This window comes from Malania oleifera, chromosome 3 (genome assembly GCF_029873635.1).
Source record: "Malania oleifera isolate guangnan ecotype guangnan chromosome 3, ASM2987363v1, whole genome shotgun sequence".
Taxonomy (NCBI): domain Eukaryota; kingdom Viridiplantae; phylum Streptophyta; class Magnoliopsida; order Santalales; family Ximeniaceae; genus Malania; species Malania oleifera.
In genome coordinates, this window is record NC_080419.1 from 50,073,646 (window position 1) to 50,090,070 (window position 16,425).

A 16,425-nucleotide genomic window follows, 5' to 3' on the forward strand; every position below is an offset into this window, starting at 1 on the left:
GAGCTGCCAACCCTATTGGTGAACTAGATTAATCTCCAAGATTATCAAAATATCTTTCAATGCCCATTCTAACAAAAATAATCCCAATACAAACAATATCCCAACTAAACCCAAAAGTCAGCGAAAGGTTCTCCTTGTGTTTAATATTATGCTTTATAGTACGGTGGATGCTCCGTGGATCTTTTTTTTCAGCATACCATGTGACTTCTATTATGTGCAGAATTCTCACCCATTGTGATGTTTTAATTTCATGATCTCCATCCTGGTTCCTTTTTTTTTTTCGTCCTTCGAAATTTCTTTAGTTCTTTGAAAGACTGATTATTTCGGTATTATTCAACTTTCTCACCTGCTTGAATGTTGTCAGGTTGCTGCTAGCACCCAAGTCGAGGCTCTTAAGCCTTCACTTACACCGGAAGAAATCAAGATTAAGGCACAAGAACTGAGGTGCGCTGTGCTTGATGAATCTTCATATGCTATCAAAGAGAGACGTGGCTTGTCTAACGTAGCTGGAGAGCGATGATGTTTTTTAAAATTTATTTGTGAAAGTTCTTATTTATTTTAATATTTTTTTTTAATTAAATTGTCCATAACTCCATATTTTGATGTTTTTTAATCACCTTACTTGTTGTGTTCTGTCTCATGCATTCTGATATTTTGAAATCCTTTTAGGGAGAGAGCTCGAAAGAAGAAAGAGGAAGAAGACAGGAAACTGGAAAGGGAAAGAGAAAAGGTCTGAATTTTCCTGACTTGCATGTTCTGTTATACAATGATTTTGCATCCTTATGGTAATTTTTTCAGCTTTGAAGAAATCAAGACTTCAGGATATAGATACTGATTTTGGGATTGATATATTTAGTGGGGAATGTTGTGAACACCGACTTTTGAGCATTATCTTTGTATATATTGTTTTAAATGATTTCTGTGCTGATGATTGTTTGATTCAAAAAATTGTCTTGTTGTTCCTTGGAATTGATGGGGTCTTCTTCTGTTGCAGTTATTTTTAAACAATGGGAAATTGAATTTCAGATTTGCATGAGAATTCTGCCAAAATTCACTTTGGTGGGAAAATTTGTGGGGGCTTTATCAAAGTATGATAGAGCATGATTTGTTACATGGATAGGAATGGCAAGGGGCAGGATGTGACTAGTTCTGCCTCTGCCTGCTTCTATCATAGCAAAGGAAAATCACTTTATCACCAAATCTTATGTCTTATCCACATAAGGGGATGGGGATTTGGGACTCTCCCCTAGACCTGAGGATTTTGCTGGCTGGCCTTGTTTGGGTTCAGCCTAAAATTAACAAAAGATCCTTTGGTCTAAGCCTGGCCTAGGCTAATCATTGGCACTGCTGCATAGTCCAAAACAGAACTGGGCAAGTCTAGGTCCACAGCTATAGAGCTGCAGACGAGGGTTACAGTAAAAGATCATAACATTGAGAACTTAGAATACAAATGTTAAATTTAGCAGGCAAGGGTTATCTTATCAGTTAAATTTTGCAGGCGAGGTTCTTAAAATCTAACAGTGGCTCAATCTTGGAAAAACACTGCAAATATAGAAAATAACAGAACAGTAGTTGTGGCTTCTATCTGTTAAATCACAGGCAATGGTTCTGAATGGTGGTGTTGATGCCTTGCTTGGGCTTTTTGTCAGATCTTTGGTTCAGTGTTGCTTGCTACTTGCAAAGGAGCTGGGAGAGAGCTGCAAGTCAACAACAATTTCAACAAGCAGAGAGAAGAAAGGGGTAGGGGGAAGGGATCAAATTCTATTTAGGCCTTGGGGATTCTACTGGTAAAATAACAATAATAAAAAAATTGGAACAATTCAAGAGATTTTGTCTTACGCATAAAGAGGCTCTTCAAAGTAGATGCAAAAGAATCTTGAAGTCTGGTGTTTAGGGTTAGAAAAACATTCATATGCATATTATGATTAAAATAGTATATAATTTATATGTTGTAAATATATTTAGGTCATGCTGAGCAGGGATTTAAAAAAAAAAAAAAAATTTAAACTCTGCCCTGAAGCCCAACCTTAAAAATAATCAGGTGGCTGGGCCTTTTATATGTCCAAGCCTAGCTAATTGTCAAGCTTATATCTATTGTCTGCACCTCATTTCATCAGGGGAAATGGGCACCTTGAATGGATACATATCATCCATTCACACAAAACCATATTTATAAATTAAAGTGCTATTTAATAGATTGCTAATAATTATGAATAGCAACACATGCATTGATATTGTATGTCTTTTAAGGCTCAATAATAAACTGAGAGGTATCAACTCTTTTCAAACATAAGGGATGCTTGGTTCATGACATCTTTCAAGATTCCAGGAATGTGATGCCCATGGCATCTCATTCTCATGTATGTTTTTTCAGCATGGGAACTGGATGTGGAGGGCATGTTCACTTCTTGGGAATGAAAAGATTCCCTTGAAACGTGGGCATCCTATTCCAACCTCCACCCATGAGTAATTTTCATGGGAATTACACTTTTTGGACCAAATTGCCTTCACTATTTTGGATTTGGACAATAATGCGCTACAATATAATAAAATCACACTCTATTATTGCATTTAAAATAATAAATTATTAATAAAATACAAATTTTTTTTTTTAAATTAGGACAAATATTAATTATTTTAGTTAGAAATATTTATGAAATGTTTGTTTTTATTAATATAGGAAATTTATTGAAAGTGCATCAAGGGGATGCCAGCCCGGAGTACAGAAACCCAACCACCCTGAAGGGTGTCACAAAAATCAAGAATTACACTATAATTATTCACAACAATCCCACTATGCCCACTGGTAACCACAGTAAACCATTGCTCTTTGCTGATTTGGAGTGCTGAGGTTGAGCTTTTAAACCCTATCCTGTTCCTCTCTTTCAAAATGATCTAGAAAATGGCAAGATGAATGAGAGACAAAGCCTTTCTCTTCTTCACTGTTTCCCGAATCCCTCTCCAGCCCCAGTGCTCCCCTCCCATAGAGCTGGCAATAGCCTGCCATTGTCCGATCAAATTCATATTCATATTCCAAAGATTCTTGGTTCATGGGCAATGAAGGAGGATGCGCTCAATTGATTCTGCATCAGCAAATTGGGGTGCGCTCAAGCAGGAATTTATCAACACCTTTGAAGAATTCTTTAGATTAGTAGATTTGTGAGCAGCACCAATGCATCTTTCCTTACTCTAATTCTGAAGAAATCTATTGCCGTTAATAACTTAATATAAAGGACTTTCATCCAATCAGCTTGGTTGGAAGTATTTATAAGAGCCTTGCCAAAGTCCTTGCTACAAGGATCAAAAGAACCATACCGGAAGTCATCGGGCAATGTCAATACGCCTTTGTGGCTGGAAGACAGATCATGGTTGCAGCCCTCATAGCTAACGAAGTGGTGGATACTTAGTGGAGGGAAAGGAAAAGCATGCAAACTTGACATGGAGAAAGCCTATGATCACGTCAACGAGAACTTTCTTCTCTATCTTCTGAGAAAAATTGGTTTTGGAGAGTGCTGGTGTGGCGCTTTGTCTCCATTGCATTCTTTGATGCCTTGGAGAATTTCTACTTCCTAAAAAGGTTTCTCAAGCCACTTTGTGGTGGAGGGACCGAGAGATTTAAAATTGATACCATCCACTGTAGGTCTGCAACTTTAAGATTCAGAGTAAAGGGCTCTATAGATATTGCGGATGCCCCTTTTGATTTCCTCTTCCTTTGCCAAGATGTTCTCCCCGATTTCAATGTTGGAAATGGTGTTCAGTCTGCAGTGAACATTTGCTGTCTGGTGGAAAAATATAGTGTTCTGATATCCCTCCTTGATCTGTAAGGCTTTAGATTTCTGCCTTTAGGAGATCTCTTCAAGGCTAATAATCTCGATCAATTCCTTTTTCAAAAGTACTCTTTTAGCCCTTTCATTGGTATTGTGCCCTTGTCTTAGCTTCTACTTGATGTCATTCATAATAGTGGTCTTTTTTGCTTGAATATTTCCTAAGGTACTTTTGTTCCACATCTTGAGCTTTTCTTTCAATCCCTTCAATTTGATGCCAGCACAAAGCTAGCTTTCTCTTTAGTCTGAAGCGTGGACCACCATAACTTAATGAGGCCCTTGAAGCCACTGTTCTTTAACCACATGTTCTCATAGCGGAAAGGGGTTGTCCTCGATTTGACTCCTCCCGTGCTTGATAAGAATAGGGAAGTGGTCCGATGTGGTCTTGGAAAGGAGTACCCAAGTGGCTTTGGGGAAATGTGTATCCTAATTCACCGAAATAAGGAATCTATCAAATCTCGAGAAGGAAGAGGACTCTCTAGTGTTGGACCAAGTGAAAGTTTTGCCCATGAATGGAAGATCAAGGAGGGCATTCACATTGGTGAAGTCCAAAACCCTGTCATGCAACTGTTCTCCACTTTGCCTCCACTTCTTTCATGGGTACATCACCATGTTGAAATCTACTCCAATAACCAAGGTCTTAAATTTCGATTTCGACTCAAATTTTGAAGCTCCAAAAGTACGGAAATTTCGACAAAAATTTTGATTTCGATTTGAAAAAATAATGGAAAATAGTAGTAAAACATGAAATTCTTTGTGAAACTTTAGAAATGGTTAACATACATAATAATATAAGTTTTAAGACTAATATATTACAAATTAAATACATCTATGTTTTGTATGAGGTGGAAAAGTTGTAAAATAGTATGTGTATCAAACATGTTTGTCAGATAATGTACATTAAACATATTCAGTTAATGTAAATGAAATTCATAAATCATTTAAATATTATTTATTATACAAATATTGATACTTTAGACATGAATGGTGAAATAAAATATTACTATAAGTTTATTTTTGCATATAATTTCAAAAGCACTTGTGATAACCTTTTGTTTCAATAAAATAAATTAAAAGAGAAATTTCACTTCACTTTTGAATCTCTCGTTTGAATTTCGACGAAATTTCATTGCATAGTTAAAATTTTGACAAATTTTGCTAAAATTTAGAGGTTTCGATAAATGTCGGATGATTCGTTGAGATTTTGACGAAAATTATGCAAGACAGAAATTGATTGCCGTTTCGATTTCGAGGGTGACGGAAATTGGAAATTTCGACGGAAATTTCGTCAATTTCTTGGAAATTTAAGACCATGCCAATAACCCATGGCACTTTCCATCGACTTTTAATCTCCAAGAGCTCAGTGCATAAGAGGTGTGTATGAGGTTTTTCACCTAGGCCATGAACCCTGGCGAGAAACCATAGAAAATTGTCATCTAGGTTTTTGGACAAGCACGAGATAGAGTAGGAGTTGATGGAATGATCCAAAATGTCCACAACATTAAGACTCCACAAAACAAGAATGCCTTCTCCGTTTCCCACAACACAAAGGAAGACCTAACCACAAGTCTCCTAGCCCCAGAGATCTCCAACTAAAAGTTGATCCATAGTTTCCACTTCTGGTTTCCTGTAAGTAGACAATGTCACCTCTCCACTCCTTAAGAATGAATCTGATTAGATTCCTTTTGGATTATCTTTTAGTCCCCTTACATACACGGAGATGAGTTTCTTTAACATGATTAGCAATGCAGCCCCCGCAACTACTTGCCTGCACCATATTTGTGCATCATCCCAATTTATCATAATTTATAGAACATTTCAGGTTTTTTAACTCCCTGTTTGTGTCCAGTTTCTTGTTGCTGCCCAAAGTTTTTTTTTTTAGATTTAAATTTTGTCTCCTATTTTCCCTTCAAACAATTTCATAGCCTTGTTTTCAAAGCCATCGAAAGACACACCGATGGCTTTGCTGATCATTTTCACCTTCCGTAACACCCAATTGGAGAACTGCTCCATAAAATGTGTGCTATCCTGGTCTATTCCATTAAATGCTTCACAGTTGGGGCTGTTCTACACATCAGTAGGACTGGGACTGATTTGTAAAGTCAAGGTCTTAAATTTTGATTTCGACTCAAATTTCGAAGCTTCAAAAGTACGAAAATTTTGATGGAAATTTTGATTTCGATGTCAATTTAGATTTCGATATGGAAAAATAATGGAAAAAATAGTAAAGCATGGAATTCTTTTATGAAGCTTTGGAAATGATAAATGGACATAATAATGTAAGTTTTTGGACTAATATGTTACAAGTAAATACATCTATGCTGTGTATGAGGTGGAGAAGTTGTAATATAATATGTGCATCAAACATATTTGTAAGATAATGTGCATTAAACATATTTAGTGAATCAGTTAATAATGAAATTCATAAATCATTTAAATATTATTTGTTATACAAATGATGATAATTTAGATATAAATGGTTAAATAAAATGTTGTTGTAGGTTTATTTTTTCATATAATTTCAAAAGAACTTGTACTAATCATTTGTTTTGATAAAAATAAATAAAATAATTTAAGAAAGAAATATCACTTCATTCCTAATTCTCTCATTTGAATATCGAGGAGATTTCGTTGCATAGTTCAAATTTGGACAATGTTTGCTCAAATTTCGAGATTTCGATAAATTTCGAATGATTCGTTGAGATTTTGATGGAAATTATGCAAGATGGAAATCAATTGCCATTTCGATTTTGAGGGTCATAGAAACCGGAAATTTCGATTTTGTGGAAATTTAAGATCATGCTCATGGTGGATTGTGGGGGGGGGGGGGGCTGGAATTAGGGTTAGATCATTATCAACAACCTGTGTATTAGGGGGCCTTGAATTCGATTCCTCCTCAACATCATTAGAAGCCACAACTAGAAAAAGGGAAGGGGGGGGTCTTTTAAAGGGGTGTTCTAGAAGTTGGATGCCTTCTCGACTGACATGGTTGGACGTTCATGGAATTTGAAGGACTTGAAAGGCTGGTAGCATTTGGTTGATTTGATGAAAAAGGTTCAAGGGCTTGGAGGCCAGACGGAAGATCCCCCTCAAACAAATTACCTCTGTTCACCTATAAGTATGCTCCAATTTTGATGAAGCAGAAGAAAAGTTTGGGTTTGATTGAGACTCTTCTTCTCAACAACACTTGCAAAAGATTGCTTGGCTCTAGTCAACTTCCCCATTCCATTGATTCCTTGTGGCTAGTCACTTGTTGGGACAAGTTGTAGGGGTTCACCACAGTGAGGGAAGTGCAGTGAGTGCAAAAATCAACTACTGCAGGCTTCATTGAGGTTAAAGGAGATTTAGGAGGGGCTTAAGTCTTATTTAATTCCATGTTTGAGTAGGGAGACAAGGGTCGGAGTTGCGTTTGGGCCTAGGGCTTCCAAAAACGTGGGAATAATCGTCGGCCAAACTCAACTACCGCAACAGAGATTTTATGCCACTCCTTCGAGCCAAATCCCTCTAGGAAGGTAAAATCATGGTCTTAAATTTCCACGAAATTGTCGAAATTTCCGTCAAAATTTCCAATTTTTGTCACCTTCGAAATCGAAATGGCAGTCGATTTCTGTCTTGCATAATTTCCGTCAAAATCTCAACGAATCATCCGAAATTTATCGAAACCTCGAAATTTTAGCGAAATTTGTCAAAATTTTAACTATGCAATGAAATTTTGTCGAAATTCAAACGAGAGATTCAAAAGTGAAGTGAAAATTTTCTTTTAATTTATTTTATTGAAACAAAAGGTTATAACAAGTGCTTTTGAAATTATATGAAAAATAAACTTATAGTAATATTTTATTTCACCATGCATGTCTAAATTATCAATATTTGTATAATAAATAATATTTAAATGATTTATGAATTTCATTTACATTAACTGAATATGTTTAATGTACCTTACAAACATGTTTGATACACATACTATTTTACAACTTTTCCACCTCATACAAAACATAGATGTATTTAATTTTTAATATATTAGTTTTAGAACTTATATTATTATGTTTGTTAACCATTTCTAAAGTTTCACAAAGAATTCCATGCTTTATTACTAGTTTCTGTTATTTTTTTAAATTGAAATCAAAATCGAAATTTCCATACTTTTGGAGCTTTGAAATTTGAGTCGAAATCGAAATTTAAGTCTTTGGGTAAAATGTCTCCAATTACCGCTGTTGGTCTTTGGAAGGGTGAGGGACATATCATGCTTTATCGATTTTAGGAGTGACGATAGGGTCTTATCCTTGTTCGTTATTCTATTAAACCATGAAGAGGTTGAAGGGGCGACTCTTTTCGAAGCCTAGACGTCTTCCCATCCTCATTGATCACTTCATGTCTGCCATGGATGAAGGCAGCAGGGTGAGGGAAGTCCCCCACAATGGTAGGGAGCGAGAGAAGAAGAAGCAAGAAGAAAGGGGTGGGTTGAAGAGAAGAGGGAGAGTTTAGGGTTTTTGACCAGGAATGAGAGTGAGGGGCAGGGGGAAAAAGAGGTGTGGAGGGAAGGTCGAGAAGTTCTTGGGGTCAAGTTAGGTTGCAAAGGAGTATCCTCCATCATCGTGAAACTAAGGGAAGGGGTCGGCAAGGGGAGGCAACGACGAGAGTAATCGCGATAGCGTATCAGCATAACCAGAAAGGAATTAGATGGGCTTCATATAAAATGTTAATGAATGATATTAATTATGAAGTTTTAATTAACATTTTATTTAATTTTTAATTAGAAAATTATTAAAATGGCAACTAAAAATGTTAATTGACATAAAAACCTACTAGGATTCCTAGGTTGAACCAAACTGCAATGGGAATTCTATTGGAATCTTTCAACATAAATTCCGAAGAATGGGATTCTTGGGAGTGTCATTCCATGGGAATATTTTTTTTTTATGCTGGGAGCATGTTTGGGGGAACATGTACAAATGGACACAAATAATATGATTGTCTGTACATGTGTGCACACAACAAAATCTAATTGGTTTAATTTTGCGCTAACTTGTGGTTTTTGACTTTTCCACTTGATGTACTTTAGGTGTTTTTTAATGCCGTTTGCTTTGCATGCATGCATACAGACATACATACATACATATATACATACATACATACATGTGCATGCATGTTTATATCTAGGGAAAATCTCAAAATAATCATGCAAATGCATGGTCCCATGATTCCTTATGTAGATCCATAATTATTTGGTGATTCTGGAGTACGAGTTGAACAAGGGTTGGTTAATTTATTAGTTTTTACTGGTTGTGCTTAAAATTGATTGTGTTGCATGAGTGTAACTGACTGCTTTTGGATGTCTAATTGCTAACACTTGGTCTGGAAAATGTTTGAAAGAGATCAAAACGGGTAGAAAATTCTCAACTTCAAATTAACATGTAGATTTGTAAATTAACAACAAAGTTAGGTATAAATTCAAACAAATGAAACCATAAAATTAGAATCTAAAAGTCACTTAAGAGATCAATATAAGGCATCTGGACATCCAATTTTGCCCTAGGTCAATTTTATTAAGATTTGGGAATTCCTCAATTAATTGGGCAAATAATGGACAACAAATAACTAGAAAACAATTAATTGAGGGTTCTCCATCTCTCTCTAGAACCTTGCTAGCATATACCAAGTTTGGGCGAAGTTAGGGCTTCAATGTTGTATTTTTAAGGTTTAAATCACCTTTTTCTTGAAATAGTAAAATATCCCCAGCCTAGTTAAAGATTTTCCATTAAAAAGAAGGTGAAACTTGTGCCCAAACACCCTTGTAGGACTAGGGAAGGAAACCCCTTGTACTACTAGGGTGTCCTTGGAAAGAGAACCATTAGGGCAACACCCTAGCTTCCTTTAATTATAGAAAGGAAAGTAAGTTGGGGGGGGGGGTTGTACACGTTGAAAGAACACTCGGGTTCAAGAACAGAGGGAGTTCATGGGAAGGAGGTAGAGAGGTTGAGAGAGCATACTTTCAAGGATTGGGAAAGGGTCAATAGTTAATGGTTTTCTTTCGGACTTCTTGCCATACTTTGTATTCTTTTTAGCTCTAATTGCAAGGTATGATCTTTTTGCCTTCATTTGTTTAGTATTTTTTATATGGTCAATTTTAGAGCATGCATCACGTATACCTTCATCTTGTTTGCATTCAATGGAAAAGGCCTAACCTTATAGTGTAGCTATGCATAATATTTCTTATATGTGCTCTTGCTTTTGTTGGTTATTCTATTATATATATATATTTTAAATTTTTACTTTTCTTCTGATGTATTCTATTGGTTTCGAATCAAAAGCACAAATGATGTAGATAGTTGAAGGGTTGAGAACAATGGTGAAGAGCAAGAAGGTTGAGATGGTCGAAATAAATGGTGGAGGGTATTTACTCTGGTTATGGGTGTTCTGGCAGCATTGTTTTGGTGATGAAGATAGTGGTGGAAGATTTGCTCGCAGCCGTGGCTATGCATGGAGGAGAGCTAACAAGAGTGGAAGCCATGGTGGTTTATTATTATAGCAAGGAAAAGAGGCAGCAGGATTTATCTTGCTATTTATGGTAAGCTGTCTAAACAAAGCGATGACTGGTGTGTTGGCAACATTGGGGAGCAAGCGGCAGCGGTGGGGCATGGTCACCGGCAACCAGCGAGGCCTGAATGAGGCTGCTGCAGGCACAGCATTGCAGTAGGGAAGGAAACCCTAGCCTGCATGCTAAGCAGGAAGATGACGCATGGAAAGAGGGGCTGGGGTGCCTCACATGTGTGCATGTACATGTTTAAAAATTGAACTGGCTGACCGGTACAGCTGGGCAACTGGTCTATTTTTTTTTTTCTTTTTCTTTGTTATTTTCTTTTTTCTTTATTAATTAGTTAAAAATTGATTTAATTCATGAAAAATCTCAAAAAATATACAAAAAATCAGTGAATATTTTTTTTGGGACCTGCATTTGAGTAATTATTTTAATTAATGTTTTTACTATTATTTGAATATTGACTTTTTGTTTCTTTTGACTTATCAAATTTGGTATCCTTAGATTTAGAAGGTCCTTTCATTGGAATATCTTGGTAACATTCCTTTAGAAAATGACATGAGATTTCATATGCTTGGATTTTTTAGGAAATAAGGTGGTTTTTTTTTTCTATGATATAGCTCATTTGTAAATATCATGTTGCCTTTCTCATGGTTACTTGATGTGGTATGCTCTTTTATCTTGTATGATCATGTTGATATCTCCATGAGTGTATGCTTGTATATGTGTTTTGGAGATTAACCGTAAAACACTAAAACCAATTTGACGATGAACCTCAAGGTTATGTCTTGTCTTGCCTTCGAGGATCTTGAGGTCAGGGGTGTTCATGTCTTGTGCGGAGCCACCCAATATTTATTGAATGTGTAATTATCACACCAAAAATAGAAGTATAAAATCAATTTGATGATGGATCCGAAAGTTGTGTCTTGTTCATGCTTTTGTGAATCTCGAGAGGAAGGCAATTTCTGTCTTGTGTGGGGCTATCAAATATTTAAAAGGTGGGTAAATATTTTATAGGAAAGAACCAAAGTTTTGTTGGATTAAGTTCAAAGGTAATCTTTGGTACCACTTGCAAGGTGGGTGCTTAGGGGGCGCTAGCACCTTTCCATCGCATAACCGTACTCTTGAACTTGACTTTGGTTTTGTAGACTTTGACTATAGATTCCTTAAACCCTCCAATCGATTATCAGTAATTAATTAGATGCTTTAATCTCATCTAGGATTGTTAGAGCTTGATATACTTTGTTGCCCCACAACCTAACAACTTAAGCTTTTAGGTGAAGTGGTGCTCTAAGATGGTATCATAGCTGTTTACCAAGAGGTCTTGGGTTCTAGTCTCATTGTCCACATTTATTGTTTGGTGTTGAAAAATTTATGTATTCCTTGTATGGGTGTTACTTATCACGTGTTTATCTCTCCACGTGCTATTAGAGTGCACGTGTGGGGGTGTGTTAAAGCTTGATATACATTGTTGCCCACAACCTAACAACTTAAGCTTTTAGGAAAAGTGGTGCTCTAACAAGGATAAAATAGGTTAGTGGTGATTCTGTTGATTTGTTTTGACCTATATCTCATTCCCAATTTTATACTTTTCATTTTGAGTTCGTCATCCAAGCCAAGGTGGTTTGGAGATTAATAGAGAGTCAAGTCAAGACTTAGCCTTTGATTACCTTAAGTTTAACCAAGCAAGACTTGACGATTCTTTTTAATAACACTTGGTATGTGTACTCGTTGCTTGTACACTTAAACCTTGTGTTTGTAATTCTTTGTTTGCTTGTAAGTTGAGGGATTTTGGGTTTCTTAAGCCTTTTTCTTGTACACACCTAATTAGCTCTATACCTGGGCTATGCCTTCCTTAGATTTAGTTCGGAATGCAGTAGTTGTTAGGCTTTAAGAGGCACAAGTCTCCTAATGGGTGCATGAAACATTCCACCTAAAATGTACCTTATCCACATAAATCTTGTAATGGGCGAGGATGAGGTCTTTGCTAGCCTTATGTTGACAATAGAGACAAACTCGAGTTTGTGATTATTAGGGTTTAGAGCTTAACCCCATATACTCAACCATAGAAATCCCTATCCTAGGAAAGAGCCTTGGAGTATACGCCTTGTGCTTAGGAGCCTAGCATTTTCGGACAAAGGGCTCCTTTTTCTCCACAGGGATGTTGATTTGTATAGTTTTTTTGTGCATAGGCCTTCGACTATGTGTAATTTGATGATTTTTCAAGTGCAACATGTTTCATCTCTAGAATGGAATTAGGATCTAGGTAGATTATTTAGTAAAGACTGGGGCATTTGTACCATGTCTCATTTCATCCCAAGTCCTAAAGCTATTACAATGTTTTGGAGGCCACCACCTTTCGGGGTGAATCTCTGAGCCGCCTCGACTCGGATGGTTACTCGAAATGAAAAGTATGTAATGGGGATGAGATATGGCATAAAACAAATCAGGGGAGTTGCCACTAACCTATTTTATCCTAAGTGAGGTTACAACACCCAATTAATTGCTATTGATGGGTTGGTCAACTAGCTACTCCAAGGGTCTAGGCAACTGATAGTCAAGGTTTTTGTAGAGTCAGGTTTGGGAGTATGGTTATACCAGGGGAAGGTGCTAGCGCCTCCTACACATTCGTCCTACGAATGTTTTTTTAATTAGCCCAAGATTATGTCTGAATTTAGTTCGACAAAACTTTGGTTCTTTCCTTTGAAATATTTATCGGCCTTTTAAATATTAGACAACCTCACAAAAGACAGAAACTACCCTCACCTCGAGATCACACATGCTGATGTTTTTGGTGTGATAGTTATTCATTAAATATTGAGGGGCCCGACACAAGACATAAACCACCCTCACCCCAAGATTCTCGAAGGCATGCACAAGAAATAACCTTGAGGCTTGTCGTGGGATTGATTTTAGAGTTTTAGGGTTAATATCCAACACATATGCACAAGCATATACTTATGGAGATATCAACATGAGCATACAAGATATAAGAGCATACCACATTAAATAACAATGAGAAAGGCAACATGATATTTTTTATTGTCAAGAAAAGACAACCTCCTTATTTCCTAAAAAATCCAAGGATGTGAAATCTCATATGATGTGCTAAAGGAATGTTACCGAGATATTCCAATGAAATGACTTTTCGTAAATTTAAAGATACCAAATTTGATAAGTCAAAAGAAATCGAGAGTCAACATTCTTTCATAAAGGAGGCATCTTGGTTGTTTACTTGTTTCCATTTTTTTTTCTTTTCTTATTTAACCCAATTTTCAAGAAACTCTAGGAACCTTATAAAAAGTTTTAGAATTGTTTAGGAATTTATCTTCAATTTTTTGCATTTTTATGAGAATTTTAATAATTTTTAAAACCAAAAATTGAAAATATAAAATAAAGAATAAAATTCTACTACCATTAATAACTAAGTAAACTTGACTCCAATAAAAGCAATGCTATAAATTATGACCTTCAAGATTGGCTACTTTTATATATATATATATATACATATATAATAATAATAATAATAATAATAATAATAATAATAATAATAATAATAATAATAATAAATAAAAATTCTCAAATAATAATAACAACATTAAATAAAGTTATTACTCAAATATAGGTCCCAAAATTAAAAAAAGAATTTATTTTCTTGATTTTTGTGTGTCCTCTTTTCATGCGTCGACTTCCTTAGCACGTAGGCTAGTGTTTCCTTCCCTCCTATGATGCCGCACTTGTTGTGGCTTCTATAGGCCTCGTGTCACGGACCCCCAAAATGGGACTCAAGTAAGGGCCGTGTGGCACTCGTTGAGGGCTCTCCCTCGACAAGTCAGCCAAGTCTCACACGTTCAAGCCTGCAATCACGAGCACCTGGTGAGTCTCAATACTCAAGAGAACCAAGGAACAATAGGATATCACACGAGCAATCCATTCTTATACACCGAATAAGACTATAACAATCAGAGACATCACAATCCAAGGCAACAAAACACCACAATAAAAGGGACTATTTGTATTATTCAACAACAAGAGAATAATCATACAAACGATAACATAGATAATCATATATTCATTCCAAATCCCTGAAGAATACAATTATAGCAGTATCTCACTCCCCCTTTTCCCCATTACATTGTCCCACCCTAACATCCTCCCCCACTCATTTTATCGACGTCCTCGTCGATGTGCTGTAGAAGGCCTTCTCACTCTTTTGATGTCGATGTAGATGTCGTTGACTATGAATTTCTGAAATCTTCAATCTTTTGTATGGCATGCTGAAGGTTGTCTGCTGTTTCCCAACTATTCTCTTCTTCCCCCAGTCCTAACCACTGAACCAGAAATTGTTGTTGTTGACGACCTTCTAGATTGACAACTCTGTCTGCAATGATCTCCTAGATTTCTTTGGTGACAGGCTGCCTTCTGGAAATTGTTGATCTCCTTAATTTTTGTCGGTGCGGATCTGCTTCATCTATGTGTTATGGCTTTAAATTGCTTACATGAAACACGGAATGGACTGGACGTCTCTGGCTTTTCATCCACTCGGGGTGCTCAAGCTGATAAGATGCATGTCCCACCTTTTTGATTACTTTGATTGGACCTTCGTAACGACGTAACAATCTTTTAGTCGCAGAAGATTTCATAGAATTAAAAACAGAATAGTGTCGTGTCTAGTAAAGTAACCCAATTCTTCTGATTGATTGAACAAAATGTCGCAAGTATTCTTCCAGCATCTCATTAAAATGCTCTTTTTGACCATCTGTCTATAGGTGATAGCTCATGGAAAGATTAAGGTTTGAACCCATCAAGCGAAAGAGTTCACCCCAAAATCCCCCCGTGAATCTAACATCCCTATCATTAATTAAGCTTTATGGAACACCCCAATATTTCACCACATGCTTGAAGAATAACGGAGCTGTCTTCTCTGCTGAACACGGCTTCAAGACTGGTACAAAAGTTGCATACTTTTAGAACCGGTCAATCAACACCAAAATTGTGTCAAACTCCTCTACTTTTGGCAACGAGGAAATGAAATCCAAAGAGACACTCTCCCATTGCCTGGCAGGAACTAGCAATGGCTCCAATAAACCTGAGGTCTTCTTTCTTTCTACCTTGTCTTGTTGACAGATCAAGCACGTTTTGGTATAACTCATCACATCATCTTGCATATTCGCCCAACAGTACCCCTGTGTAATCAAAGCATGAGTTCTTTGCCATCCTGGATGACCAGCCCACAACGTATCATGACACTCTTTCAGTAAGGTTTTCCTCAAGTTTCCAGCTTTGGGCACATAGACTCTCCTGCCTTTAGTCATTATAAATCCATCTTCTGCTTAGAATTTTCCTGTCTTCCCTTCTTCTATTAGTTTGCTTAGTGACTGCACCTGCTGGTCTGTACTTAAATGTTCCTTGATAAGATTCTTCAAAGGTAGCGCCACCCTACTAGTTGATAGATGACTGATGATTTTCAATGCTGCCAATTCTGCTGTTCTTCTGGGGCAGTTTTTAGGGTTTCAGTTTCCCCTCGAAGGGCCTTTATAGCATTCGAAGCCTTACGTTCAGGGCACTCTGCCACTCGATGCGGACCCATGCAAAGAAAACATGAGATTTGCACTTGACGCTCTCCACCCCCCGTTCGTCCGCCCCTCCACTCCCCATTCATGGGCGCTCTTTTATCTTTCCAAGAACTATTTGTCTCCCCATCCCTTCCCCCATTTGTGGGCTTATACACTTTACTGGGACGAGAATCATTATTGGCGGATGTAGGGAAATTTCGCTTCTTAGAATTATCTGAAAAGTCATCCAACCGTTCAGCAGCAGCGAGGGCAGAAGAGAGATCACCAGCACCTTGCCGACGTATTTCATTTCTTGGCCATGTCTTCAAACCCCAAAGAAAATGAATCAGTTTATTCGATTCAGTCATGTCTACAATGTCCAACATCAAGGCTTGGCATTCCCTTACATAACTCCGTAATGAGCCCGTCTATTGCAATTCCATTACTTTGCACTTTGCTATATACTCCACATTTTCTGGACAGAATTGGGTCTTCAAAGCCTGTTTCA

At 37.0% G+C, this 16,425-nt stretch overlaps 1 protein-coding gene across 2 annotated transcripts in view; it reads left to right on the forward strand.

Annotated features, from left to right (window-relative positions):
- LOC131150611 (uncharacterized) overlaps nt 1-16,425 on the forward strand; it is an 84,021-nt gene that overhangs the window by 18,089 nt on the left and 49,507 nt on the right. For both annotated transcript variants that reach the window (XM_058101437.1, XM_058101438.1), the window contains exons 5-6: nt 365-444; nt 670-730. In XM_058101437.1, the coding sequence (XP_057957420.1) occupies nt 365-444; nt 670-730 (141 nt within the window). The remainder of the gene's footprint in view (nt 1-364; nt 445-669; nt 731-16,425) is intronic.